Here is a 19,972-nt window from a genome sequence, read left to right on the forward strand (position 1 = left end):
TCTGTACTGTTGCCTGATGATGGTGATATGATGTGATAATGTTGTACATAGTCTGATGATGATTTCTTTTTCTCATCTGTAGCTTGTTGTTGATGATAGTGGTGATTTGTACTGTATCAGCTCCTTATAGCTATAGTCTAGAATATAATCCCACGGGAGAATGGTCAGGAAAGGGAAAGCAGTTTTTGTAACTACAGTGGTGCCTCGCACAACGAGTGCCTCACACAACGATGAATTCACACAACGATGCCTTTTTCTGTTAAATTTGCTGCCTCACACAGCGATGTTTCCTATGGGGGATTTTCACACAACGATCTCCCTTTTCGCTCCTGTAAAAGTGTCTTAAGATGTTTGGACGCTGTTTTAAATGTTTGCAATGGTTAGTCCACCTCCTGAAACCTATGCAAACTGATTTTGGTGTTGTTCTGACACTTCGTTAATTTATGGTAATTTTTTGTTTTCTCCATTGAAAACAATTGAACGGTCTGTCTAATGGTTTCCAATGGAAAAAAGAAAAAATCATCATAAATCAACGAAGTGTCAGAACAGCACCAAAATCAGTTTGCATAGGTTTCAGGAGGTGGACTAACCATTGCAATCATTTAAAACAGCGTCCAAACATTGTAAGACATTTTTACAGGAGCGAAAAGGGAGGTCGGGAAGAACTTTAAAAGGCAAATGGAGATCAAAGAGCCTTTTCCCGACCTCCCTTTTCGCTCCTGTAAAAGTGTCTTAAGATGTTTGGACGCTGTTTTAAATGTTTGCAATGGTTAGTCCACCTCCTGAAACCTATGCAAACTGATTTTGGTGTTGTTCTGACACTTCCTTAATTTATGACGATTTTTTGTTTTTTCTCCATAGGAAACCATTGGACGGTCTGTCTAATGGTTTCCTATGGAGAAAAAACAAAAAATCGTCATAAATTAAGGAAGTGTCAGAACAACACCAAAATCAGTTTGCATAGGTTTCAGGAGGTGGACTAACCATTGCAATCATTTAAAACAGCGTCCAAACATCTTAAGACACTTTTACAGGAGCGAAAAGGGAGGTCGGGAAAAGGCTCTTTGATCTCCGTTTGCCTTTTAAAGTTCTTCCCGACCTCCCTTTTCGCTCCTGTAAAAATGTCTTACAATGTTTGGACGCTGTTTTAAATGATTGCAATGGTTAGTCCACCTCCTGAAACCTATGCAAACTGATTTTGGTGCTGTTCTGACACTTCGTTGATTTATGATGATTTTTTCTTTTTTCCATTGGAAACCATTAGACAGACCGTCCAATGGTTTCCTATGGAGAAAAAACAAAAAATCGTCATAAATTAAGGAAGTGTCAGAACAACACCAAAATCAGTTTGCATAGGTTTCAGGAGGTGGACTAACCATTGCAATCATTTAAAACAGCGTCCAAACATTGTAAGACACTTTTACAGGAGCGAAAAAGGACTTCGCAAAGGCATTGAAATGTACTGAGTCGGCTTCAATACATTCCAATATAGGAAACATTGTTTCACTCAACGATGTTTCCTATGGGGATTTTCACTGAACGATGGCAATCCGTTCCAATTAGAACGGATTAACCGGTTTTCAATGCATTCCTATGTGAAATGGTGTTTCACAGAACGATGTTTCACACAACGTTGATTTTTTTGGAACCAATTAACATCGTTGTGTGAGGCACCACTGTACAAGGAATAGTCAGTGCCAGATTGGCAAGATTTCTGTCCTTCCATGCTTATTTAAACAGGAAATAAAAATGGAGCATTTGGCAGCTCTTCAAACTAGTACCACTGTCAGTAGCAATATAGTATTGGAATAGATTCTGTAGATCTTAAAATTGCTGATTACATTTCTGATATTAATTTTGGAATATTTCACACAATTGATGAAACACTAGATGGTGCTGTAAATGAATGCTTAGCTATGAATCAATTGCATTGCCAAGTATTGCTTAAATTCCAACCCCCTTGGTTTTTTCAAAGTTCTTAAACACATGTTGGGGGGGCATATTAATCCTGTAACTTTGTTGGCACTGAAAATAGATTGCATTTCTCTGCCATTTTTCCCAGTAGTGGGACTACTAATAATATTAATCCTGAAATCAAAATTCTTCTGATGGTTTAAAAAAACTAAAACCAGTAAAAATATTTATCTAACCAGTACTAGCAGTATCTAAGGCCAAGAAGTGTATATTTTCCTTCATTGTCCTCAAGAGCCTTTGTAGGTGGTTATCACTGCCTTTTAGAGACTTCTATTAAGTGTTAAACATTTCCCTCTTATTGTCAGTTGCATATACAAAAGCTGGATATAAGCATTTTTATTACATGGATACTACAGTATAAAGTAACTTTATCCAGTCTGATAGCCTTTAGATGTGTTGGACAACACCACACATCACTCTAAGACTAGTTACTAGTCCCAGCTAGAGTAGAGTAGATCTATTGCATCAGTTACTGAATAGAGTCAACACTAATGTAAATTCCATTCATTTTGTGTGTGTGTTCTGGCTGGGTTCCTACCATAATGGGAACTATAGTATGAAACATTTTGAGTGTGTCATGTTGAAGAGGACAATGTAAGATGTGTTAGTTGTTGTGTGTACAAAAGTGTCATATTTTAAATGTATAAATCTTTTTTTCCAGGTGCTATATTAGCATTCATGTTAGGATTATTTCATATCCCTCTGGATGAATGTGAAGAACTTTATCGCAAATTAGGAACAGATGTGTTTAAGCAAAATGTCATCGTTGGGACAGTTAAAATGGGCTGGAACCATGCATTTTATGACAGTGAAATGTGGGAGAAGATTCTCAAGTAAGTTAACTTTATCTAAATATTTGCCATGTTGCTTCCTTCAGTGTGTATAACACAGAGGTCAGACAAGATCCCTCTTCCATGTAATGATGTTTTGGAGGATTTTTGTCAATTCCTATGTTAGTACATCTTCGCCAAATAACATTATACTTATGTTGCCATGACAGCAATTGCCTGTCTTCATTGTTGCACCTATTTTTAGAGCTGGCGTGTGGGTATGCTTTTCAGATCGTTCTCATAGTTATTGTGTTCAGATTACCCCAGTACTTAAAAGGCTTTGTTCAGGCTACTCATCTACTTAGAATTGTTTCAAAGTGTTTATTTTTCTGTTTCTCAGAAATAAATTGAGCAGGGTTGCTCTGAAGTCTGTTTTCTGGTTATATGCCCAATTGTTCCATGATGCTTGTTGTAATTCATTATTCTCCCCATAAATCCCTGGTGAATTGCCTGCAGAGCAGATCTATCTGCTGTCCAAAAACTGAAATGCCATGAGATGCACTAATTGTTACAGGTGGTGAATAAAAACCAGTTTGTGCCTTTGTTTTCCTCCAAAAGAGGTTAAAATGGTAAATATTATTATTATTTGTTTTATTTACATGCCACATTTCTCCCAACAAGGGACTCAAAGCAACTCACAACATTAAAATTCACCTAATTTAAAAATATAATAAGTTAAATATAAAAAGACAAATTAAACAAAATATGATTTAAAAAGAAATTAAAGGATTAAAACATTTAAAAATGGAAAAAGATTAAAATTATCTGCTAAAATGGGGTTCATGGATTCAGCTGTAATTGTTAAAAGCCTGCCTGAAGAGATGGGTCTTTAGCTTTTTTCAGGATAAAAGGGAAGGGGCCATCCTGATTTCCTGAGGGAGAGCATTCCATAGCCTGGGAGCTGCCACAGAGAAGGCCCTCTCCCGTGTCCCCATTGCTTGTGTTGGCAATGAGACTGAGAGGAGGGTCTCTTCTGCTGATCTTAATCTCCAAGAAGGTGCATATAGGGAGATACGGTCCTTCAGGTAGCCTGGACCCAAGCTGTATAGGGCTTTATACATAATGACCAGCACTTTGAATTGGGTCCGTAAACTGACTGGTAGCCAGTGTAGTTCTTGTAACAGGCACGTTATATGCTCCCTGTAGCTGGCCCCAGTCAGTAGTCTGGCTGCAGAGTTTTGCACCAGCTGAAGTTTCTGAACAGTCTTCAAAGACAGCCTCACATAGTGTGTGTTACAGTAATCCAAATGAGATGTAACTAAGGCATGTGTCACTGTAGCCAAATCTGACATCTCAAGGAATGGGTGCAGCTGGCGCACCAGCCTTAGCTGTGCAAATGCACTCTTGCCCACCGCTGAGATCTGGACATATACCATTAGGAATGAATCTAGGAGTACAAACAAGCTACAGAGCTGAGTTTTCAGGAGGAGTGTAACCCCAGCCAGCACAGGTAGTATTCCTATTCTGCCTTGGAAGAGGTTGTCATTTTACAGAAGTGGTTGTTTGTTTTAAAATTAAGTATTCCTTAAGATACCTATTTTGTCTTAAATTGTTGTTACACAGGATGATGACTTGTTTGTGTTTGGGGTGCTATCTATACAGCTAAGCTGCTGCTGAGTTGAACAGTCAGTAGGGTTACAGCTCATGTTTGGACATTTTGATACTCAACTAAACAGATGGGTGCTTTTGAATTAATAAAGGCAATTGGATGACTTCATCTGGGTGCACATAGCACGTTCAAAAATAACTTAAAGGGTTTTCTCACTGACCTAGGGAGAGAATGGGATCAGATGTGATGATTGAAACAGCAAGAAATGCTAGATGTCCTAAGGTAAGGACTACCTTTTGTTTTATTCGTTTTCATATTCATAAGTTCCATACAGGGATTATTCCTCTAATATTTTGGAATAGGCCCATTGAATCAGTGGAGTTCTGGTGAGTCAACTCCTCTCTAAGTCCCATTTATTCCAATGGGCCTATTCTAATTCTGACTTTAGCAATTAGAGGTTGTGAATCTGATCTTTCTGGAGGAGTACAGCTCCATTCCAAAATGGGTTCTATGTCTGGATGAGTGTATTTCCCCTGTCTTGTCTGGAGTGTGTTTCAGTTTTCACTAATTCATTCATAAACTACTTCTAGAAATTTGTTCATGGTTTTCTGAAGCTACCCCGGGACAGAATGATTACAGAGAACAAGCACGTGCAACTTTCAAACACATAACATTTCAGGACCAGTTAATTTGCAGAAGTCATAGAGCTGCATCATTTTCTTTGCTAAAAATGTAGCCAAAGGTGTCTAGGGGGGATTATCTGCCATTTTTCAACCTATCCAAGCTTGTTTTAGTCTCAAGGAGGCCTTATTCCGAAACTGGAAGATACATCCAATCATTTCTGATATTGAAAAAGCCACCTTGCCTAAAACTGCCCCACCTTCAATGGCCCATAATGGCTTCTGTGGTGCAACTACAGAACTACTGTGGTGCAACTACTTTTAAAAAAAGTCAAAAATCCAAAAAATTAAAAATTAAAAAAAAAAAAAACAGTCCGTACAGTACCAGAAGACTCTCTCCCTATCCACTCTCTAACCACTTGGACAAGTGATGTTGAAGACAAACAGCCTCTTCGCTGGCCAATGGTCAACTGAAGGTTGAAATTTTGCACTTTCCCCTGCCTCTCCCGCAGTTTTTTTTTCATATCTTGAAGCTTCATTCGCAAGTAGAAGCAACATTTTGTGAACGGAGCTGTTCGTAAGTTGGATTGTTCGTAGGTAGGAACATTCATAAGTAGAGGTTACACTGTACAGTGGTGCCTCGCTTAACGAGCGCACCGTTTAACGAAGAATCCGTATAGCGATCCCTTTTGGGGGATCGCTATACGGATTAGCCCCAATCGCCGCACTCGCTCCAAAATGGCCGCCGGATGACCCGAAATGGCCCCTATCAGTGTTTTCGCACCCTCCCCTTGCTTACTGGAGGGGTAAGTTTCGACGCTTATTGGAACGCATTAAACTAAGTTTAATGCGTTCCAATAGGCTTTCCTTACCCGCACAGCGATGTTTTCGTATAGCGAAGGTTAATCCGGAACGGATTAACCTCGCTATACGGGGCACCACTGTATATCTTTGTGCACACTGGCTGCATGAATGATCTCACACCCAGGGTGAGACTGGGAAAGCAAAGAAGAACATCACAGTGCATAAACTATTTCCATAGATTAAACACCCGATGACACAAAAGCAGCCACCGCTCATATTTTAACAGAAAATCTAGGACCTGTCTTCACACTGAGTTTGGGGTTATAAGAAAGTCAACTTTCACTACATAACCATGCATTTCCCCACAAAGTGTTGCTAGATAATTTTGAAACTCTTTCCTAATTAATTTTCTGTTACACATAGCAACATTGTAAGATAGGTGCTACATGTGTGTTTAGTCGTTTAGTCGTGTCCGACTCTTCGTGACCCCATGGACCAGAGCACGCCAGGCCCTCCTGTCTTCCACTGCCTCCCGGAGTTGTGTCAGGTTCATGTTGGTTGCTTCGCAGACACTGTCCAGCCATCTCATCCTCGGTCGTCCCCTTCTCCTCTTGCCATCACACCTTCCTAACATCAAGGTTTTTTCCAAGGACTCTTTTCTTCTCATGAGATGGCCAAAGTACTGGAGCCTCAGCTTCAGGATCTGTCCCTCAAGTGAGCATTCAGGGTTGATTTCCTTTAGAACTGATAGGTTTGTTCTCCTTGCAGTCCAGGGGACTCTCAAGAGCCTCCTCCAGCACCACAACTCAAAGGCATCAATTCTTTGGCGGTCTGCTTTCTTTATGGTCCAGCTCTCACTTCCATACATCATGACAGGAAAAACCATAGCTTTGACTATTCGGACTTTTGTTGGCAAGGTGATGTCTCTGCTTTTCAAGATGCTGTCAAGATTTGTCATCGCTTTCCTCCCAAGAAGAAGGCGCCTTTTAATTTCAGGGCTGCTGTCTCCATCTGCAGTGATCATGAAGCCCAGGAAGATAAAATTTGACACTGCCTCCATATCTTCCCCTTCTATTTCCCAGGAGGTGATGGGACCAGTGGCCGTGATCTTAGTTTTTTTGATGTTGAGTTTCAGACCGTTTTTTGCACTCTCCTCTTTCACTCTCATTACAAGGTTCTTTAATTCCTCCTCACTTTCTGCCATCAGAGTGGTATCATCTGCATATCGGAGGTTGTTGATATTTCTTCCGGCAATCTTAATTCCGGCTTGGGTTTCTTCCAGTCCAGCCTTCCGCATGATGTATTCTGCATATAAGTTAAATAAGCTGGGGGACAATATACAGCCTTGCCGTACTCCTTTCCCAATTTTGAACCACTCAGTTGTTCCATGACCAGTTCTAACTGTTGCTTCCTGTCCCACATATAGGTTTCTCAGGAGACAGATAAAGTGGTCAGGCACTCCCATTTCTTTAAGGACTTGCCATAGTTTGCTGTGGTCCACACAGTCAAAGGCTTTCGCATAGTCAATGAAGCAGAAGTAGATATTTTTCTGGAACTCTCTGGCTTTCTCCATAATCCAGCGCAAGTTAGCAATTTGGTCTCGAGTTCCTCTGCCTCTTCGGAATCCAGCTTGTACTACATGATAGGTGCTACATGATAAAGGGATAATTGGTCTGAGACTGTGTTATCCTTTATTGTCGTGCCTTTAATATACAGAAAGTTTTAAATATTGTGGAAACATTCTGTGTGGTACATTTCTATTCTATATCATTTCCTTCTCCAAAATGCAGATGATGCAGGTATCATGTTTATGTTGACTAACCCTAACAAATGACAAATGACACATTTTATTTCAAGTTGGTCACCAAGATTTTTTGCTTCTTTCATGTAGTGAACAACTGGGTTCAGGCTAAGTTATTAAATCGTTGAATCTTCTGTTAGTGGTAGATGCAGTTGGTGAGCTTGCTGATCATGCTTATAAGTTGAAGCAGTTTAGCTTGCCAGCCAAAAGAGAAGTCAGAGTCCTTCCAAATGAAGTGTTTATTATGCAGTACTTTTATGTCATTAAGTGAATCGTAAGGGGTGGGTAAGGGTAGCCCAATGTTATTTTTCTATCATACACAACCTCCTGGGCTTGCCTCATGGCTTCTTAGGGTGGTTTTTTTTTTTACTCCTAACAAAAAAGTCTATCAAGATAATGCAGAGTATTCCTTACCAGCAGTATTCAAGGATGGTGGCATGAGTTCTGTTGGTGATTCTCATTAGATTTTTGTAACTTGCCAAGGCTAACTATCAAGGGACCAAGGTACATGCCTGGTTGTACAACCAAGATGCACCACCAGCACCTTATTAGTTAGTCACAGTTATCTGCAGTAGATTACATGGACTCCACTAGGATTCTAGCCATCATATGGAAGTCTCTTTTTGAAATCACATACAGCTAAGGAAGTAACAGAGCAAACTGAACAACCAAAAAGGAAAAAAAACCCACATTATTGAGACTTTGATTTCATTCTCCTCTATTAATGTATGTATAGTGAAAAATACTTATTTTGAAAAGGATTGATTTAAAATTGAAAAATCTTCTAATGAGTGAAGACATTTAAATTTTGAAGACCGGCTGCCCATCAATTGGAGACAGTTTATTGAAATATTTGTTATTGATAATCAAGTCAATATTGTTGCTGTAATCTGAAGCAAATTTTCTGCTGGAAAGATGAATTTGATGGTAGTTTTCAGAGAGGTAGTCTTGTTAACCTGTTTTTGCAACAACAAAGACGAAAGGAGTGGGGGACCTTTGAAACTAAACACTTTTTCAGTCTGAGCTTTCATTGATTACAATGTTCAGACACATTCCTTTAATACAGATCATTTCTGATAGTGGAGAATCATACATTAATTGTTGGACTTCTACTTCAAATCTGGAAGAATATTAGGAGTGCCTTTGAGGAGTTAGCAACTCTTGCTTTTATGAGACTTTATAAGTTCCTTTGTAAACACTATTACCCTGTTTCCCTGAAAATAAGATCTAACCTGAAAATAAGCTCTAGTGTGATTTTTCAGGATGCACATAATATAATCCCCACCCTAAAAATAAGCCCTAATTAAGTGAAAGCCTGCCCTCCACCATTGTGCAGCAACCAGAAGAAGATGACATGACTGTATTTGAATGAATGTAGATTGTTGTACATGAGAAAAATAAAACATCCCCTGAAAATAAGCCCTAATGCATTTTTGGAGCAAAAATTAATATAAGACCCTGTCTTATTTTCAGGGAAACATTGTATCCTGTTTAGTCATGTGACAGGCTCCATACATTTGAACTGGTCTATTGTTTCCTGCTGTATACCATTGTAGTATTGATCAAAATGCTTTACTTAAAAAGTGCATATGACTTCTTTAAAAAGTGAGTAGAAAGCATGCCTCCCAAATGACTGCTAAAAGATTTAGAAAACTTATACTTGTTTATGTTCATACCATCCAAAAAGCAACAGAAACATTAACCTGCTGTCTTCCTGATAGTTATCAATACACTTCTCCCTTCAACAACACTAGGGTTAGAGGTTCGAGTCCCCATATAGTTTAAGTTCCATGTATAACTCTTATACCCTTCCAAAATGTAACTACTGAAAATACTACCTTGGACAGACCAGCTCCTCCTGGTGGATCCCTCTCTGCCAACTTCTTGCAAGTGAGGGTTGTCTTACTCAGAGTATCCTCTTCAAGCGTCAGCCCATAGAAGTGCCCAAGGACAGCATGGATGAGGAAAGAAGAAAAAAGGGAACAGCCTCATTCCAACTACTCCAAAGCCCACCAGCTGCTCCCCTCCCTTATCATTGTCTGTCAGGGTGCAAAAACAGCTGCCCACGTATTTCCCACAGCATCAGCTTTGCTTGCTGGCCACTGAATTGAGAGCTCACCATGATCACTTCTGCTGACCCTGTCTCAATGCCATGCTCCCATGGGCCCTCTTCACTCCCACTCCCAGTCCCACAAGAACAACAAAAATAATTTGGGGAGTGGGCCAGAAGGGTTGGGGAGACGTTTGCCATATTTGGACGCATCGTGCAGGATGATTTTTGGGGGGCACAGAAAGTCATGGAATTTATATAAAAACTTGTGTTTCCAATATTTTTTAGTTTTTCAAGTGAAGGAAGTACATGTAGCCTACAAAGGTGAATTATAAAAAATTAGTTTCTAACTACAGAAGATGTAAAAAAATAGTTCTATTATGAAATAAAACTCAATTTTCATTCTCCTTTTTTTTTTTTTTGTTAGGTGGCTGCAGTCAGCACCATTGTGAGCAGAGGAACACCACTGAAAGCTTTTGTATTTAGAAATTACAATCATCTTCCAGGAGTCAAATCTCACTATCTTGGCAGTTGCCAGTATAAATTATGGCAAGCTATCCGAGCATCATCTGCTGCACCAGGGTACTTCCAGGAATATGTTCTGGGACATGAGCTTCATCAGGTGTGTTACGATGCTTCCCTTTTTTAAATGATTTGATGCTGTATAGCAGGGGTCCCCAACCTTTTTCATCCCACGGACCAGCTGGAAAGGTGAGGCACCCCTGTGTCCGTGCACTTACAAGCACGCATGCGTGCGCAAGCAGCTGTGCTTGTGCGGGTGCTGCTGCGCAAACAGCGGAGCGGCGCTTGTGTGGGCACGCGCATGCGCAAACAGTGGCATGCTGGAGCATGTGCAAATCAGCTGTGCGGGGGTTAGTGCATGTGGGAGGTCTGTCTCTGCGGCCTGGTCCAGCTCAGGCCACAGACCGGGGGTTGGGGACCTCTGCTGTATAGAATCATAAACTAGAAAGAGGGATAAATTGAGAATGGAAATTAATCAAGGTTGTACACAGATACTAAATGGTAAATAATACACAAAATGCATGTGGATTGTTACACATGTTATGATGTTATGGTGTATACCTTAAAGTAGTAGAGGAATATGACATGGGTATGTTTTTCATTGTGTGGTGGTGATTAATTGTGTATATTAAGGAGCAAGGGACTATCACGATTACCTGCAGAGAGTCTGTGTCAGTTCTCTTTACTGCATACAGTTTCAGAATAGTTCAAAGAGCTTTATTTCAAGAATTGCTAATGTCATAATAAAGGTGTTGCAAAACTTGTGAAAGATCGTGTTAACCAACCTTAATGACAGGGAATCTGCTGTGAGGATTGTAAGCTGATGCTAATCATCATTCCTACTCTTTGATACACAGCATTAAATATTCATTGTCTTTAGCTCTTCTTCCTGCCTAATGAACCTGTTTATTAAATATACTGGTTCTTTGATGTGTGACAGCATTAAGAGTCATAGGACTGCTTCAGATGATACTAATTTGCCACAAGTAACGCACTTCTATGAGGAAAGGACATAAGAGATTTCTGTGTTCCCTTCCATATGGAAACAGAAGAAGCATATGTTGTATTAGGTTTCCCTTTATTTGTTATGTATATTCCTGTAGAGTTTCATATTGACAAATAACAGCTAGAACAGGGAAAGATGATAAGGCTAGGAGAGTGATATAAAAACAAGGACTTGTGCCAACTCATATTGATTTAAATTTTTTAATAAACTAGACTTGTGAGGTTTAGTATCCTGTTCTGTCTACGCAGATCGGACAAGTAATATAATGGAACTTTTGATAGGTTACATATTTGAATCTAAGGGGGTGGTATTCTCTGTTCAGTTGGTAAGGGATATTTATCCTTCCAGCATTGAAGTATGGCTTTTCAAAAGCATAAGATCTGCTTTCACTGACCAGGGCAATGCCCAGAGCACTGGGATGTAATTCAGAAGCACACACACATCCTTGAATTTCAATGATGTCTCTAAGACTCCATTAGTATGCAATATATTCTTCACTCAAAAAGGAAGCTACCATGAGACATGTTAGTGTATGAGCAACAGTGAGTCCAAGCTCATGCCAAAGAGGCAACAGAGTATCTTAATGGATCTAAATAAATCCCTTTTGAAAAGCATGAGTATCCCATATGTACAAAATAAATGCTATTGTATTACCTTTATATACTTTTCGCTCCATAAGACGCACCGGACGTTAAGACGCACTTAATTTTTAAATACTGAAAAATAAAATAAAATAAAAATATAGAAACAGAACAAGTCCCACACTGGGACTGCCAAAAAAAAAAATCACCAAAAAACAAAGGAACATAGAAACATGCCCCCCAGCCCAAATCTACCCTCCAAAACCCACCCAGAACATTTTTTAAAAAGTAAAAAGAAGCAACTAATTTTTAAATACCAAAAAATAAAGTAAAAATAAATAAACAGAGCAAGTCTCATGCTGGGACTGCAAAAAAAAATCACCAAAACACAAAGCAACATAGAAACATACCCCCAGCCCAAATCTACCCTCCAAAACCCACCCAGAACATTTTTCAAAAAGTAAAAAGCAGCAACTAATTTTTAAATACCAAAAAATAAAGTAAAAATAAATAAACAGAGCAAGTCCCATGCTGGGACTGCAAAAAAATCACCAAAACACAAAGCAACATAGAAACATACCCCCAGCCCAAATCTACCCCCCAAAACCCACCCAGAACATTTTCTAAAAAGTAAAAAGCAGCACCTTACCGGTCAAAAGCCTCCTGGAGGTCCTCAGAAGCCAGTGATGGTGGTGGTGGGGGACTCCCCACGGGGCCTGCTGAGGCCTCCGGAGGCCTGGGAAGCCAGCGATGGTGCCTGGGGGAGGCCCCCACGGGGCCTGCTGAGGCCTCCGGAGGCCTGGGAAGCCAGCGATGGTGCCTGGGGGAGGCCCCCACGGGGCCTGCTGAGGCCTCCGGAGGCCTGGGAAACCAGCGATGGTGGCATGGAGGGGACAGTATTCGCTCCATAAGATGCATGCACTTCCCCCCCCCCCAGTTTTTTTGGGAGAAAAAGTGCGTCTTATGGTGCAAAAAATACGGTACTTTATTTCAAGAGTAGGATGTTAAGGTAGCTTATGATTTAACAAAACAGGATACCTAAAACAAAAGGCCTTATAATGAGGCAATAAGGAACAGTTAAAGAAAAAAATAGCAACATTAGTATTTTAAATCATAGTCAGAGCCTTATTAAACTGATTAGCAATGAATAATGATTAATTTAGAAAACACATGGGGTGCAGTTTAGTTCTAATCCTAATCAAACTAGCCATAACGAAATACCTATGATAGTTTGGAATTTGTTAAACAGGTTGACTATCTAGAAGTTCAGAAAGAGAAGACAAAGTGGCTATGTGTAGTGGACTCTTGTCATAGTTGATAAAGACAAATGGGGCCAGAGAACATTAAGAGAATATGGTTTTCTGTAGCACATGAAGTTTGGTGCAAAAAAAGAGTAACAGATCCTGCTTATCTTTGGGAGAACTTACAATCATCAAACTGTCACAGCTCAGTCATTCATTAGACAGTACAAAGTGAACTACCACCCACAAAGAGGTTTGCATCACTATCAGGGCTCCTGGAATAGTTCATGGGATATGAAACAAGTAGATAAAAGAAAGAATGCCACACCTTCTTGCATAAGTCCTAGGTGGCAAGCAGGTACAATAGCTCTGTGCCAGGCAGATTTGAAATTGGCATTAATATTAGTGATAGCCTTTCTTCATAATATTCTTCATCCCCACTCCACAATATGCAGTGGTCTGATTTCAAGGAAAAAGTTCAGGAATGTTATCTTTCAGGTAAACAGAGTAGTATACCTGTGCTAATTTACTTATTTTGCCCTTGTGCTTGAAACTGTTTTATGGAACAGTGAGATGTGGCCACTTGAGAAGTAATTTTTAAAAAATCAGTCCATTCCCATCCAATCTGTTGTTCTAAACGTTTCCAGTATGGTACATAATACTGGATTTTTATGCTTAAATCTTTTATTTTTGCAGTTACAGCATTGCCACTGTTTTTTGTTTATACCTTTAAATCTGCCAGCAAGTTGGGAGACTATCTTTATTGAAAATTGTAGAAAGTTAAACTAGTAAACTAAAATTCTTGCTGATGTGTGTTCATTGTTTTGAAAGGAACCAATATGAGGTTATCAGATTCTGTCAGGAAACAGATTCTGTAAAGTAAATCTAGCGTATTGTCAGTCTAGTTTGCCTTTTTCTCAGCAATGTTGCATGCCTGACCATGCAGGAATAGAGGTCATTGTGTCCAAATAAGTTTCCCTCTTTGTTGAACAGAATCAACAAATAGGGAATCTTAGCCAATTTCTTCTAAGATGGCATGAAACCATCTAGTTTTGGGGAACACACTCCCAAGTTTGCTTTTATCTCCTATGGGTAGTTCTGTAAAACAAATTAATAATCATTTCACTAAGCTGGCACTGCTTAAGCACCTGCACAGTCTTACCTGGCTTCATTGACTGGCAGAAAAAGAGATGGTGCTATTATTGTACTCCCAAAAACAGTGGTTACATGTGAAAAAACATGGCGGGCAAAATAGAATCCTACTGTACCCCAAAGCTTTGTCATGTGGTCAAACAGAAATCCCCAGTTGGAACTCTTTGTAGCCAATACTGAAGGCAGGAGTGAGATGATGTTAAGTAGGATATATGATGATACCATTTCATGGACCCTTTCCAACAAAACAACATGGTTATTGGTCTCTGAGGCCTCTGAGAGACTTGGAGAATCAACAGAGTAACACTTCCTTGTTACACCTTTCTTCATTCCCAGTTGAGGAAAGAGAGCTGCCTAAATGACAAGGAAGTTTATTCATGAGGAATATCAATACAACTTTTGTACATGAGAGGATAGACACAGGTAGCAATTTCTGGCCTGGATATATTTATTTATTTATTATTTATTTAAAATATCTTTACCCTGCGTTTTTCCTTAAAAGGATCCAAGGCAGCTTACAACATTAAAGGTCTTTCCCTGCTTGCAAAAGGACAGCAAACATGAGGCCACTCTGGCCTTCTGTGGGAGGGGATTCCAGAGTCTGGGAGCAGCAACAGAGAAGTCCCTTGCCCCGATAAGTGCACCTGCGAGTGTGGTGGGACTGGGAGAAAAGTATCTCCTGATTATCTTAATGCCTAGGCAGGCTCATAAAGTGAGATGTAGTTTTTTAGATACTTGCAAGAGAGCAGGCAGCACTTTCTGATATAATGAAACATCTGCTCTCCGAGTCAGTCCTGCATTGTCAGCTCTTATCTGTCAAGATGGGAACACTTTGAGCTAACATCAATCTGCAGTAACTAAAATTAATTACAAAGGGTCTCATAGATGTTACACTGTATGTTACCTCATAATCATTCTGATATTTGAAGAGAAAAATGCAGCTCTGTGAATACACTGGAACATTGTACAAATGCATCAGGAAGCCTTTTCCATGTTACAAGCCTGCTGTATAGATAGATATGGTTGTGGTGGTTGTGGGTTTTCGGGCTCTTTGGCTGTGTTCTGAAGGTTGTTCTTCCTGACGTTTCTCCAGTCTCTGTGGCCAGCATCTTCAGAGGATAGGAGTAGCATTTTGTGCTCTCAGATATGGTTGTCTTTTTAAAATCATTATGGCAGCTTGCTAGGAAACATTCAGTGGACAATTAGCAATCTTCTCTTCAGAGAAAAGGGCATTTGACCTTGGATCACAGGAAAAATGTTTTTCCTTTTTTACTGGAACTAAAGAATGAGACAAGGAAGATGTAACTCTTATTGAGCCATTCTAAAATATATTCCATGAAGTCTCTTTGTAAAAACTGGGGAGTATTGTTTCCAGTTTATATACAGTTAAATATTTGTTCCCTAGCTGTTAAGTTTACGGTTATCTTCATACATAAGGGTTTTTTTAAAAAATGAACTCCTTGCATTGTTGGTTCTTATGCATCATTTTTACTTCCATCTCTGTCTCAGTTCTGGGAACATTGTCTCATACATAGAGTGAAGTTTAAAATATCTTTAGAATTTAGCAGAACACAAAAGACCTTCCTGTTATAACCTGGTCTTATGTGTTCAAAATTCAGAGAGCTGTGGACAGAGGGTGGGATGCCTCTACTATTTGTGGCATGGAGCTCAGGGTGCTGGATTTCATCTCTTCACCCATATGGAGATGAACAGAACTAAGGCTGGGTATGAATCCTGGAACTTGACAAGAGCGCTTTGTTCTAGGAATGTGTCCCATGCCTTGCTACCATGGTATTAAATTCCAACACTTGGATTCAGCAGGGAACAGAACTATACACTGAGGGCAGCTGCAACATTTGGTTGGGATAGTCAGCTGCCACCCCAGACATAGTATCAGTACCTCTAAGACACCATTCCTCTTCTTGGGTTTGCATTATGGTCCAGCCATACTTCTGCTCCCCACCCATCTCATTATTCAAGCTAGAATTGTGTTTCCCATTAACAATGAAGAAGCAAGCAAACAGGAATTCTAAAAACCTTAAAAGTGCCAGAACTGTGATTTGGTAATGGTCAAGAAAAGGAAACAATGCATATGTCTGTCACATAGATGAGACAGTTAAGTATGTGTTACAGTTTGAACAGTTTTAAGATGGCTATGAAAGATGCTCTTCATCCCAAAATGAATTGGTTTTCCTTTTAACTCTCTTCTGTTATTTAGTAGCCCAAATCCAGTGTTGTACTGCTACTACAGCCTCTCCCTCTTTCTTCCTCCCCTCCGTACACAGCTCAAAATCTGGCTCGAGAGGGTTTTCCGGCATTCTGGAAAAGGCTTTTGAGGTGTATGGGAATTAATATCAGAATGGGTTCAGTCTGATCCTGAAAGTTATTTTGGCATCATTTCCCCCCATTTTTCTGATAAAATAAATGTGTAAAAACATTTAAATATTATACTTTATTGTAACTTTACCACTGCCTAGTATTTATCAGACAAAGAAGTAAAGAACTAAATGTTGTCAGAAAATAATTGTTTTTTTAAATACCATGTCTGCATGTAATACAAGAAGAATATTTTAATGTTGAATTTAATTTGAAAAACAGGGCAACCTTTCTAAGGGAGAATGCCATTACAGATCTTACTTTCCTCTGATTCTCTTGTGCTAGTTTGAGTCTTCTTTTTCACAGATACAATGAAGGTAAACAAGAGAGCAAGTCTGTGAAAATGAACTAGAAATGCAAAGCATGTCTGCGCAGGCATTGGGGTGAAATGGTTGCTATGGAGGCAGCAAGCTCTAAGTATTGGAATTGGCTTTGCTAAAACACATCTTTCAGTACCATGGTACTTGGTTCACGCAACTTCACTGTGCTGAAATAAAAACTGTGCTTAGGACAAAGGAAGTAAAACATGTGCAGAATGACAGCTGTTGGAATTCTACTTCATTTGTTTTGCATTATCAAGAAATTTAACTGAACAGTACTAGAAATAATTAATACTGTTTTTCAAAATTGTAATTACTAGCCTCCTGTTAGGTTTTGGGATTAATGCATTTTTGCCTTAATTCTTGTTGACCTAAGTCACTTGTGCCACGCTAAGTATTTTAGTGGTTGCACATGATTCTTACAAGTACTATATTTGTTTTACACTTAAAATAAAATAATAAATTTAGCAAAACCATACACATTATTAATCTCCCATCACTTCAATAAATACTTGGGAGGTTTGGAGAATTTTGAGCAAGGAAATTGAGATAACTGTTAAAGGAAACATTCTTCACCAGAAATGCCTGTCATTCTCTTTAGTGGGTTGTCCTCAGTACAGCTCGTGTCTAAGACTTTCTTCTCCCTGGCCAACTTACTATCATATTCTGCTTTTTAGTAGAGCATGTAAAGTGTGACTTCTTTTAAAAGAAAAATAACTTGGGCTTAAACTTTGTAAGGAATAATCAGTGCTTACTTACTAGTGGCATCTTCTCCATAACTTGTCTCCATATTTTTAGAAATGGATTTTCTTGAAACAAATGAACAGATTTCTTTGCCAGTTGCTTATCTGACGTAAGCTCCAATATAAAATTTAATAGGCACTTAAATACTGTACAAGATAGGCCCTGGAGATCAAAGCTCTGCTTCTTTCATTGTCTTTTTTTGGTTGAAGCATCAGATTTGAATTTAGCTTACAGTCAATAATAGTATAGCAAAGATAAATCTTTTAAATATTCTCGGTGTGCTAATGGCAACAACAGGGCATGGGATCAGTGTAAGAATGCAGGATTACAAAGAGAAGCAGAGCTGGCCCGTGTATATTTGGGGAGCAGTGAAGAGAGAAACTTGCTGTTGGAATAAGAATAAACAGAGAGCAGAGAAGACAAAATAGAGGGCAAGGAAAGGCAACATGAGAAGTGAAGGGAGAATAAATGGAATGAAGTGCTTGTCACTTTTGGCCAGTTGCCCTGCAGTTCAATAAAATCCAAGGCTTGTGCATACATCTCATATGGATGTTTGTTAATAGATGACTCACTTTGAAGAGAAGAGTGCTCATTATAGTTTCTTTGTACATACTCAGATAGCTGAAGAAAGTGTATTTTCAAACTAAATGTGTTATATGGTTGGTTTTCTTATGAAACTGTAAATTCAGCTTTTTATATTTCAGCATTCCAAAATTTTGAAGAAATCTTTAATGTTTAAGTTAAATGGTTAATTTAAGAGCCTCGTGTGCTCAAGACCTGGGATTCAAATCCCAGGTAGCCGGCTCAAGGTTGACTCAGCCTTCCATCCTTCCAAGGTCGGTAAAATGAGTACCCAGCTTGCTGGGACAGGCAATGTGTAGCCTGTATAATTAAAAATTGTAAACCGCCCGGAGAGTGCTTGTAGTGCTATGGGGCGGTATATAAGTCAAATAAATAAATAAATAAATAAATAAATAAATAAATAAATAAATAAATAAATAAGGGTGCAGTCAACACTTTGGCAATCCTTTAATTTTTATTCCTACATTGAATAGGGGGTTGGACTTGATGGCCTCATAAGGCTCCTTCTAACTTCATTATTCCATGATAAAAGTAAATCAGTAATACTGCTAATACAGCATAGACAAAATTACCATATGTTAATAATATCCAGAGGTAAATCTTGTGACCTCATTTGTCCTTTTGGGCAGGGGTCCCCAACCTTTTCCGACCTTGAACCGGTTGGGTGTGTGGGGTCCATACATGCATGCATGGATGGTGGGGTGCACTCACAGGAACTGGGCGTGGATGGTGCAGGATGTGCTCGGGGGGTGGGGCGTGGATCACACAGGGTGTGCTCAAGGGGGTGGGGGTGCTCACGTGGGATGGGCCACCCCTGTGTGTAGGTGGGAGGGCCATGTGCATGTGCGGGTGTGTGCATGCGTCAGGGGGGGAATCTGTCTCCAAGGCCACAAAATGGGACCGGGCCGCAGACCAGGGGTTGGAGACCCCTGGTTTAGGGCACAAGATTATTTACTAAAAGTCAAGTTGCCTGTCCTTTGTTTATAGAAAATTCCCATGTAAAAATCTCAGTGAAAAGCTAATAACTATAATTTTGAACACTGTTTTCAAGTTAAGATGCCAGCTTGAGAAATGCTATTATACAGTAGATTACTAAAATACACTGCATATTATTTTGTTTCAATGCTGAAAATTCTATGCACTGCATAAAATCAACCAACCAACTGATGAACTAGACAGGTCTACTGCAATAACTCTCAGTTGTATAAAATGTAAAGATGCTGCACATAGAGATGTAACGTTTCCAGAAAATGTGAAGCTATAATAAAAATGGAAATTTGGAAAGAATTAAAATACATATAATACCTATTTTTGTATTAAACTTAAACGTATTTTACAGCTTTAGCAACAAAAAATGTTTCATTCAAAATTTATTTAACAAACAAAATTGTACTATTTGGCATATTTATGAAGTTTAACAACAACAATAATAAAAGCCTTCATTTTGTAAAGTAGAATTAGGAAAATACCCCATATTAAAGAGAGAGCTGCAAACAATTGCATCCTATGCTAGCTAAACACATTTTTGCCATATGAGAAATGGGGGGAAGGAGGAGAGCAGAAATCACAATTTTTAAATAAATGAAACAAATTATGTTATTTATGTAGATATGTCTTTGCCTTTGCTGTGGCTGCGTCCATCAAACTAGAACAGAGATCAGCCAAAAAAGGCAAGCTCAATTTTATAATAATGAATTGGCAAAAAGTGTGTTGGAAAAGAAAACCGATAACTATCTCTCTGTGCTTTTTAATGAGGGTGGTTGCAGAAGTGCATCCTGAATTTGAGTTTAGTGTTTGCCTACAGTATGCCCAAGTATTTC

General features: G+C 39.2%; 1 protein-coding gene and 1 long non-coding RNA gene across 5 annotated transcripts in view; both read left to right on the forward strand.

Moving 5' to 3' along the window:
• The window catches only part of PNPLA8 (patatin like domain 8, phospholipase A2), a 41,617-nt gene that overhangs the window by 11,457 nt on the left and 10,188 nt on the right, over positions 1–19,972 (forward strand). For 3 of the 4 annotated variants that reach the window (XM_020799426.3, XM_073000500.2, XM_078376835.1), the window contains exons 6-8: positions 2,636–2,807; positions 4,578–4,635; positions 10,056–10,250. In XM_020799426.3, coding sequence (XP_020655085.3) covers positions 2,636–2,807; positions 4,578–4,635; positions 10,056–10,250 — 425 coding nt within the window. The remainder of the gene's footprint in view (positions 1–2,635; positions 2,808–4,577; positions 4,636–10,055; positions 10,251–19,972) is intronic. The other variant, XM_078376836.1, reaches the window with a different exon arrangement.
• On the forward strand, positions 5,920–9,373 carry LOC144583303 (uncharacterized). The gene is made up of 2 exons (XR_013537016.1): positions 5,920–6,216; positions 7,424–9,373. It is a non-coding gene; the product is annotated as an uncharacterized LOC144583303 (long non-coding RNA).

The sequence above is a fragment of the Pogona vitticeps genome, chromosome 5 (genome assembly GCF_051106095.1).
Source record: "Pogona vitticeps strain Pit_001003342236 chromosome 5, PviZW2.1, whole genome shotgun sequence".
In the NCBI taxonomy this organism is placed as follows: Eukaryota; Metazoa; Chordata; class Lepidosauria; order Squamata; family Agamidae; genus Pogona; species Pogona vitticeps.